At 35.0% G+C, this 10,000-nt stretch overlaps 2 protein-coding genes across 4 annotated transcripts in view; one reads left to right on the top strand and one right to left on the bottom strand.

The window, feature by feature from the left end:
* Positions 1 to 7,215, bottom strand: part of LOC113819096 (unconventional prefoldin RPB5 interactor) — a 14,034-nt gene extending 6,819 nt beyond the window's left edge. The window contains exons 1-6 of one of the 3 annotated variants that reach the window (XM_070130611.1): positions 7,097 to 7,215; positions 4,211 to 4,359; positions 2,888 to 2,995; positions 2,577 to 2,718; positions 1,870 to 2,019; positions 438 to 618 (exon numbers count right to left, since the gene is read on the bottom strand). In XM_070130611.1, the coding sequence (XP_069986712.1) occupies positions 438 to 618; positions 1,870 to 2,019; positions 2,577 to 2,718; positions 2,888 to 2,995; positions 4,211 to 4,354 (725 nt within the window). In that variant the 5' untranslated portion in view covers positions 4,355 to 4,359; positions 7,097 to 7,215. Of the gene's footprint in view, positions 1 to 437; positions 619 to 1,869; positions 2,020 to 2,576; positions 2,719 to 2,887; positions 2,996 to 4,210; positions 4,360 to 6,536; positions 6,678 to 7,075 lie in introns of those variants that run through there. The other 2 variants (XM_070130612.1, XM_070130610.1) reach the window with 2 other exon arrangements.
* A 1,827-nt stretch (positions 7,216 to 9,042) lies between these two features.
* Positions 9,043 to 10,000, top strand: part of LOC113819093 (transmembrane protein 177) — a 4,682-nt gene continuing 3,724 nt past the window's right edge. The window contains exon 1 of the mRNA XM_027371333.2: positions 9,043 to 9,195. Within this exon, the coding sequence (XP_027227134.2) occupies positions 9,180 to 9,195 (16 nt within the window). The 5' untranslated portion in view covers positions 9,043 to 9,179. The remainder of the gene's footprint in view (positions 9,196 to 10,000) is intronic.

Below are 10,000 nucleotides of genomic sequence, written 5' to 3'. Positions count from 1 at the left end.
GAGCATATCATTGAAAGGGTTAACAAGGAAACTTGTATGTGTCATTCATCTATAATACAGTGCCATGTGTATGCATGTTTATATTTCAAGTATATGGTGAACCTGGCACAGTGTAAAATTATTCCAAGCAAAATACCATCCCAAACAGCACATTTTCAACAGTCAATTCTCCATTCCATTTATCTTTGGCTTGTATGAAATATCTTAAAATTCATCTACATCCTGTACAAGTAATCTTAAGCACCACAATACATTTCAAATTCAAGATAAATAACAATGTCACACTTTTTTCTTTCTTTGAATTTTCAACTTGTGAATATAAAACAATAAGCAGAAAACCACTAATCACAAGCCCAAAGCAACATGGCTACAGAGCAAATCCACTTCAGAATCTTTAGTGATTAATCATGAGGAGAAATTGATCCACTCATACTTACTTCTCTTCCTCCAGCTCAAGTTCATCTAGCCTCTTCATAATATCTTCGTAGGTACGTTTGTCTTCCTCACTGAGCCTCTCATAAAGTGGGCCTTCTGATTTTGATGCCACAGGTTCTGTTTCAGAAGACACTTTTTCTCTAACAGTTCCATATTCCCGAGCTACACTCTTTTTATGTTCCTCTGCAAAGTGAAAATATTACCAATAATAGCTGTAAAACTAATAATAATAGAAAAACTAAAAATTAAATAAATCTTTAAAGAACATATTAAGAATCATAATAATAACAAATACCAGCACCACCACCCACCACCACCACTTTAACAATAAAAACAATAATGTAAGAAAATGGCAATATTGCAAAATGCTAATAGCATTGCAAAAAGGAGGCAAGGAGTCTTCATACCATATGCGAGTGTTCATGCAGGCCAGGCCTACAACCAGGAGTCACAAAACATGTAAGCCTAATGCCCAGATTTTTGTCCAAGCAATATAGTGAGGCACCCAGGTCCAAAGGGATAATGAAAATTTTATATATTATGAGATACATTGCACTATCAAAATACTTTTCCAAAAGTATGATTATGCATACATTATTCATAAAAAGGTCCCGGCACTGTTCTCTGACAACTGTGAGCATGCAAATAATTGCTGTTATTGAGGTCATATTCTAGTAATTTTAGATGTATTTACATTCTGTAGCAATCTTAGGGGGCTGTTGAAAAAATTTCTCACAAACTAGACATATTTCCTTTCTGTGTGCTGGCCTATTTATAGGTCTGTAAAAGGAGCTATGAAGGCATTACTGCTGGCCTGATGGTTACCTAGACTACTATAGACTTGAATTTGATTTTTTAAAATCTAAATAATATGCATTACTTCCTGTATAACAAAAACTATTAAAAGATTAATTTAGACATATAAGTAATTTGACTGACTGCTGAAGAAATCTCTGGCCATAAATATTTAGGGATGAAGAAATGACAAGTCTAATCTTATTCATAAAAACAGTGAGCAACTAGCCACCTTCTTAGTTTCTTTTCACTTTCAGTTTATTTTCCCCCTAATAGGATGTGATATCATGAAAAAAATATGTTTTTCATTTTTATAACCATCTGTAAGTTGAAGACCTGTAACATAACATGAATGAAATATTGTAAAATATTTTGGTGGCACTTAGTAAATGCCTTTACTGAATAGAATGAGAAAGTGCTATATCAGGCAGGCTTGAGGGACATCTTTTCCACCACAGAAACTCAAGTAGGTTTTAAAATTTTGCTGTAACTCAAAAACTGACTGACTTTTTTTATTGGGATCCATGTCACCAGAGAAAGAAAGTGTCTTAACAAATTCAAAAATGATCAAAAATACCAATAAAAGGGCCTGGTGATTTTCCACAATCTACTGTAGACTACTGCTCCCCCAAGTCTTACCTCGACTCTTCTGATATTCTTCCTCCGTCACTTTTTCAACAATGTCTACCTGGTCACCCATATCCCCCTTAAGCACCTCTGCTGTCTCCTTCAACCAATTCAAATGAATCTTCTCTGTAGTTTCAGCTGTTTTAATTTTTTCATCACAATCTGAAAAATGAGGATTATTTAATTTTTCTATTAGCTTTCTCTTGGGTACATTTAGTCATAAAAAGATCTTGTAAGTCTTACTTGCATAACAAGGAACAGTTATATATACATATATATACATTTATATATATATATATATATATATATATATATATATATATATATATATATATATACATATATATATACATATTTAGATAGATAGATAGATAGATAGATAGATAGATAGATAGATAGATCGATAGATAGATCGATAGATAGATCGATAGATAGATCGATAGATAGATCGATAGATAGATCGATAGATAGATCGATAGATAGATCGATAGATAGATCGATATAGATATAGATATAGATATATAGATATAAACTATTTTTTTTGTAATGGACAACAGACAAATAAATCAGATAAAACACATAATATCTTACAAATATAAAAGAAGAGTTGGCCACCCTGTACAACCTGACAAATTAGAAAAACATCCAAAACTGATGAAACAACTGAAGACTAAGATCATCATCACAAACAGAAGACACAAGATACTAAAGAATCCCACCTTTTAACCTTCTCTTTACAATTTCAATGGCTTGCTTTGCACTTCTCTCGGCAAACCAGTTGTCACCTAGCAGCACCAAGATCTCATTTGTGTGCACAAGTCGCCCTGGCATGAACGCTAGAGAACCAAAGGGCACCATCACCTGAAAGGAGGGACATTGCTTAGCTTTTTCTATCACTGGTATATCGTTTGTGACACACAATAATACCTTGATATGAAGAAATATGGAAGAAAAAACATAATTTTAAACTATGATCATATGGAACCAGTTATGCTCAAGACAAGCACACTTACAAATCAAAACCACTTACGTCATAGGTAGTCTTGTCGGGTAGGGTTTTTAGCCTCTTTTGAAGGTGTAAATAATCTGTGCGGAATTTCTTCAACTGACTGATTTCTGTCTGACATAGGAAGAGTCTCTGCAAACAGGCAAAAATCAATAGGTAACAGAATATAATTATATATATCTAATAAAACAGATATGATATGCATGCACTCTACCGACAGATAGATAGAGCAACAGATGAACGAATGGATGGTTGGATACATTCTGGGTAGGTAGGTATAAGTGCGTGTGGGGGTGAGCATAGGTGTGTGGACATGGGTGTGTATGGGTGGATATGGGTATGTATGGATGGATATGTGTATGTATGGGTGGATATGGGTATGTATGGGTGGATATGGGTATGTATGGGTGGATATGGGTATGTATGGGTGGATATGGGTATGTATGGGTGGATATGGGTATGTATGGGTGGATATGGGTATGTATGGATAGATATGGGTATGTATGGATAGATATGGGTATGTATGGATATGTATGGGTGGGTGAGAGGTTGAATGGATGGATAAGTGGATAGATGGAATGTGCAGATAGGTGGATGAGCAAAAGGATGGGTGGGTGAGTGGGTGGGTTATGGATGGATGAATGGATAGACAGATAGATGGATGGATGGATGGATAGATGAAAGGATGGATGGATGAAAGGGTGGATAGATAAAAGGATGGATAGATAAAAGGATGGATAGATGGATGGATGGATGGATGGATGGATGGATGGATGGATGGATGGATGGATGGATGGATGGATGGATGGATGGATGGATGGATGGATGGATGGATGGATGGATGGATGGATGGATGGATGGATGGATGGATGGATGGATGGATGGACAGAAAAATAAATGGATAGCTAGATGGGTTGGTAGATGAATAGATGGACGGAGAGTTCTAAATATCTCACCATATGAAAAATGACCATCCACCTATCACATCACCATTCTTATTTTACACTAATACCATCCAACTAGACATCTCATACTGTGACAAAGTGAGGTTTTGAATATTCCCTTCTTTTCACTCGTTCACCTTACACTGTTCTTTTTGGGGGGATTATGCATCAGAACGTTCCTTCTTAAACGGTTATATATGACATGGATAAATATGCTTCAACCAGATGAATACCTTTAACAAAATCTAAGTCTATTCTCAATCCTAAAGACATGATTATTGGTACCTCATCAGGTAATAAAGTTACATAGCATCTCATTATTAAATTCTTTTTTAACAAAATTCCTTCTGGTGCCCAGTAGTTCATCATATTCAAAACATTTATGAAAGATTGTAAAACTAACCTCTTCATGGACCTTCTGTAGTTGTGCCAAGCTTTCCAGATTCTCTTTTAGGGAGATCATGGAGGTATCAGGTCGAATGGCACTCGCACTTTCATCATCTTTTCCATCATCACTTGCACTGCTCTCTTCCTTTTCCTTCATCATTTCAACTGCGGAAAAGTATATCATAATTCAGTAACATTCTCGTGTAAACTGAGAAACACATAAAAGTTATAAACTTGAAATTCATGAAACCAACATTTTAGCTACATCTAGTTTTCATGCTAAAAATGGTATGCAACAAAGTTAATATAAAGAGGAGGATGGAGGAGGGGGAGGCTCTTTAGTTGGGGAACAAAGGATTATGACCAGGATATTAGTAATTGTTACTAGTGGGACCACACCCCAGATAACAATAGGTCACTTGTCATTTGTAGGGCCTGATTTTACACATCACAGGATATGTATGTTTTGCATGATGGTATGTCAAAAAGTCAGTGAATTGCAAAGCTACAAATTTGAAGGTTACTATGGTATATAAGAAAATGGTATAAAAAAATTTAAAAATGCAAAACATACATAATGCAATTAAATACTTTATCTTACTCTAGTTAGTGATAAATCATGTATCTATGTAAACACAAAATACACAATGGAGATCAAAACAATGCTGTAAGATTTTAGCCATACTGGGAGGTGACTGTATCAAAGAAGTGGAGGGGGTCCTGGGAAAAGGTATTACGGGATGGGATTGTAGGTGTGGTTGCATTACGAGGGAGAACTATTAAGAGGAGCAGCTACCCTAACACACAAGGGAAGGTCCAGTGTGATAAAGGAAAGTGTTGAGATGTTATTTTAGTACACTTTCACTATATCCTATTCATAATGAAACAAAGACAGAAATAACAGCCTTACAGCTTTCAAATTCTGGTGCTCTATCAATGCAACTCAGCTGAAGCGAGAAACTTACGTACTCACTCAAGGAGGCTCAGACTTTTGGGAGTAAGTCTGACAGCCTTTAATAACCACCTAAATATCCAAGTCACTAATTCCTTACTTGTTCTTCATGAACTCTGTACATTTATAAGGCTACAAACTGTGAGATATGAATGTTACTTTGCATCTGATAATAGACAATTTTAATCAATCTAAGATTCAAAGGTGAGAATAAACCCTAAAAAATCATGTTCAATAATGTTCAAAATTCTACAAACTGTATATTCAGTGGCTTAAAAGGTGATTGTTACCAAGAGCAACGCACCATCCAGAGAGCAAGTCCCAAAACCAAGATATCATGCAAACCCAAGCACCCAACCTACCTTCTATTTATTCCCTTGACGGGAGGACAAGCACCATATACTTATTGGCACTTTGTGCCTACCTATAGAAAATGTACTTTAAATGGACATGATGTTATGGACTTGTCTCTGAGCAATGATATGCAGCGGTCATTTTCATTATTTATCAGTAAATACGAGGCTGCTGCAGCTTAAACTATGTTGTATCTTATTCTATTTCTTACACTCTATCAGATGGCATTATCCATTTCCCTCCATCTCCTCGTGTTGTTCTCAGTAACCTATAATGCTTAAAGAATAATCCCCAGCCCTTCTTAATTAAAAAGATAAAATTTAACATATTTCTGCATTAATCACTCATAAATATGTTGGCTCATTTCATATGAAATGATAACAAGCAAAACTATGACATTAAGCACAATTTCATTACTGGATTACATTTAATATTCCATCTTGCCTAAAGCCGCATTCGGAACTCCTCGTCTTGCTCATCCAGACAAGCTGGCTAAGATGTTTTGACAGCTTCTTGTCCTCAACAAGTTATCCATCTCATACATCTTCGGCCGGTTTGTTAGGATTGTGCGAGGCCCAACCCAAAGAATATTTGTATTCTTGACATACATAAATAAAGAAATAAATGCTTATCTATTAGTCTAGACATGCATATAAGCCGGGCAAATAGATAGATAAATGTATATCTATCAGACAGATAGACAGATATGCATTTATTTCTGTGTAAATGCATGTCTGTATTTACGAATATTCATTGGGTCAGGCCGCGCATAATTAACAAACCAGACATCTCATCCTCTCCTCCCAGCAGGGGGAGAGGATGAGATGATGTCGCAATAGTATTTGTAAATAAACTATGACATTTGCAGGCAAATATAAGATATTGATGGGTAATTTTAATGCTCTTTACTGATGTTATCATAGGATATTTTTGTGTATGTCAGTTGCAGGTAAGTTAATTATTCATCAACAGAGTTGGAAAACCTAAGTAGAATGTAAAAAAAAGACACCACTATGATAAAATAGTGAATGTTTACTTTCGGATGGTTGCACTCTGGGCAACAAAGGCCTTGCAGGTTCCAAACACGGGCTCATTGTCCTGCTGGTCCTGACAAGCTGTTTGGACGAGCAAGATGAGGAGTTCCAAACCCAGCATAAAAGTAGACATCTTCACAATCACCTATCTCTCTGTGGATTTTTTCATTATGGTTGATAACATTTTATTCTGAAGTAGTTTCATTACTTTCTGCTCATTCCTATATTAAGCTGATCTTTTCATTTAAAAAATATCAAGGTTATGCAAAGGAAAATGCTCAACTTTTACCATTACTATTGGACTATCGCTAATTCTTAAGTTCTAACAAAACCGGCAAGAAGAACAAAATACAATAAGAAACATTTCAATTTATCAGCATCATTCAAGTGTTCCCATATATAAACCCTTTGAAGGAGTTCCTTTATAAGGTTACGATACACTCATAAGTACAACAGCAGCAAGATCAAGCCGAATTCATCATTTTTTCATCAAGAAGAATGTATCACATGCAACATGCAGGAATAACCATGCAACAGGGACCTTTTCAGCCTGATCGATTACCTCTGCGTAGACACACGTTTTGTTTTGAATCAGCTGACTGAGAAGCGCTCGTGTTCCAGCAATGAAAGGAATTTTGTCTAAATCTTATATCATTTACAATAATCTATAAATGAACAATTCAAAATAATCTAAGGATTAATTCACTGTATCTTTTTATATTTTGCTTGCTTTTTTTCTTGATTTTTTCATAAAGCTCTCTTTTAAAAGTCTCTATTGAGTGATATGATTTTAAACTTATCAAAACAAACAACCCATGCGGTAACTTCATCCGCCACATATTCACGACTTTGATGCTATTTTCGTCACACCAAATAATTACGAAAGAATTCATTCTTTTGTTTATGCATATGCATACATACATTTGTACATATTACATATATGCATCCACATATATACATACATTAATACATACATCATGCATGCATATTTCCATGCATACATAATTATCGATAGTCACAAGTAGTTCTTCAAAATCAAAGAATCCCATACATATACATATGTATATATACATATGTGTGTATGTATGTATGTATACATGCATATATATATATGTGTGTGTGTGTGTGTGTGTGTGTGTGTGTGTGTGTGTGTGTGTGTGTGTGTGTGTGTGTGTGTGTGTGTGTGTGTGTGTGTGTGTGTGTGTGTGTGTGTGTGTGTGTGTATGTATATATATACATGTATGTATGTATATATATATATATATATATATATATATATATATATGTATGTATATGTAGAAAAGGTATGAATGAGACTGGATATCCTCATAATACAAGAGATGTATTTGACCGGTTTCGATTACGTCTTCATCAGAAATACATGTATTTCTGATGAAGACTTAATCGAAACCGGTCAAATACATCTCTTGTATAGTGAAGATACCCAGTCTCATTCATACCTTTTCTACATTTGTCAACTTGGATACGTTTCATATATATATATATATATATATATATATATATATATATATATATATATATATATATATATCGACAGAGAGAGAGAGTGAGAGAGAGAGAGAGAGAGAGAGAGAGAGAGAGAGAGAGAGAGAGAGAGAGAGAGAGAGAGAGAGAGAGAGAGAGAGAGAGAGAGAGAGAGAGAGAGAGAGAGAGAGAGAGAGAGAGAGAGAGAGAGAGAGAGAGAACGAGAGAGTACGCACACACCGATGTGCTGTGAGGCAAGGTCTATATAAGTCTATACACACACACACACATACACACACACACACACACACACACACATATATATATATATATATATATATATATATATATATATATATATATATATATATATATATGATATACATACATACATATATATATATATATATATATGTATATATACAAGTATATATATGCATATATACATATGTATATACATACATACATACATACACACACACACACACACACACACACACACACACACACACACACACACACACACACACACACACACACACACACATATATATATATATATATATATATGTATATATATATATATATATATATATATATATATATTTATGTGTGTGTGCGTGTGTGTGTGTGTGTGTGTGTGTGTGTGTGTGTGTGTGTGTGTGTGTGTGTGTGTGTGTGTGTGTGTGTGTGTGTGTGTGTGTGTGTATGTGTGTGTGTGTGTGTGTGTGTGTGTGTGTATGTATGTATGTATGTATGTATGTATGTATGTATGTATGTATGTATGTATGTAATATATATGTAGGTAGGTAGGTAGGTAGGTAGATTTGCATGTATATATGTATATATGTATAAATATATCTATGGGTAGTCTAACCGTTCCTTGGATGGATGGATGAAAGGATGGATGGATGGAAGGATGAATGGATGGATGAATGAATGCATGTATGTCTTCATATATACGTATGTCTGTAAACACAGTTTCTTAAAAATAAAATTGAAATTCCCTCCCTGTGTATCTCTTCCAAAGTCGTCAGAAGTGAATAGTGCCACCTTGGTCTCATTGATTGCCGGAGAGAGAAATCTCGAAGAGTTTATCAATGGGTTGTCAGTAGTATTATTCATTTTTTATCTACTTTTAGTGTTGATACATCAACACAATGAGAGCCAAAGCAGGTCAGTTATTTCTCAGTGTGGATTATATGTTTTCAAACTAGAACTGTTGATATGAAATGTGTTATATAATTTCTTGTGTAAGTTGCGTCGATATTTTATTATTTAATAGATCAAATTATATATGTGTTCTTTATTGATTAATATTTTATTGATATCTCTTGAATATGCTAGTGTATGGTATATTCTTTCACAAGTAGATTGTTTTAATCGTGTATGACAAACATGATGCAAGGCAGACAGTATTTGGAATCGATAGACTGATGCAGTAGCTTTTAAACAATGGTCTCAATGCCCTCTACTTCAACAAGAAACCTCCACCACATAAAAGTATATTCTTGTCTGGTTATCAGTATCCATTGTTGGACCACACAGTGGCTCAGTGGGCTATGGCAGCCCAGTTCTGATTTGGTGATTTTTTAGTCATGCCATTACTGATAGAACGCCAACAGCACCTAATGCAGAGAGGTGGCAACCTATACTCTGTATGCCAAAGCTATATATCACACTGTCTAATCACCTTTGTTTTGCTTGACTGCTCATACTGAAAGATAAACTTGTTCAGAATAGGAGTGTCCTGCCCCTTTAGCCTTACACTATGTTCCGTCCCACTCTATTTTTTCCGCTCTATAATACGGCGGTGTCCATTTCTCTCCATCTACGCGCGTCCATCTCCGTAATGTCTACCACAATGACTATGGCCATAAAGAACACATATGTATAATATGTAGAATCTATAATTTCTAGTCTATGATGAAATACTGAATTGTGAATAGACCTAAAAGTAGATACATTTTATCCATATTTT

The sequence above is a fragment of the Penaeus vannamei genome, chromosome 15 (assembly GCF_042767895.1).
Source record: "Penaeus vannamei isolate JL-2024 chromosome 15, ASM4276789v1, whole genome shotgun sequence".
Taxonomy (NCBI): Eukaryota; Metazoa; Arthropoda; class Malacostraca; order Decapoda; family Penaeidae; genus Penaeus; species Penaeus vannamei.
Note: the sequence above shows the minus strand (reverse complement) of the source record. Positions and strands in the feature narration are given on the sequence as shown.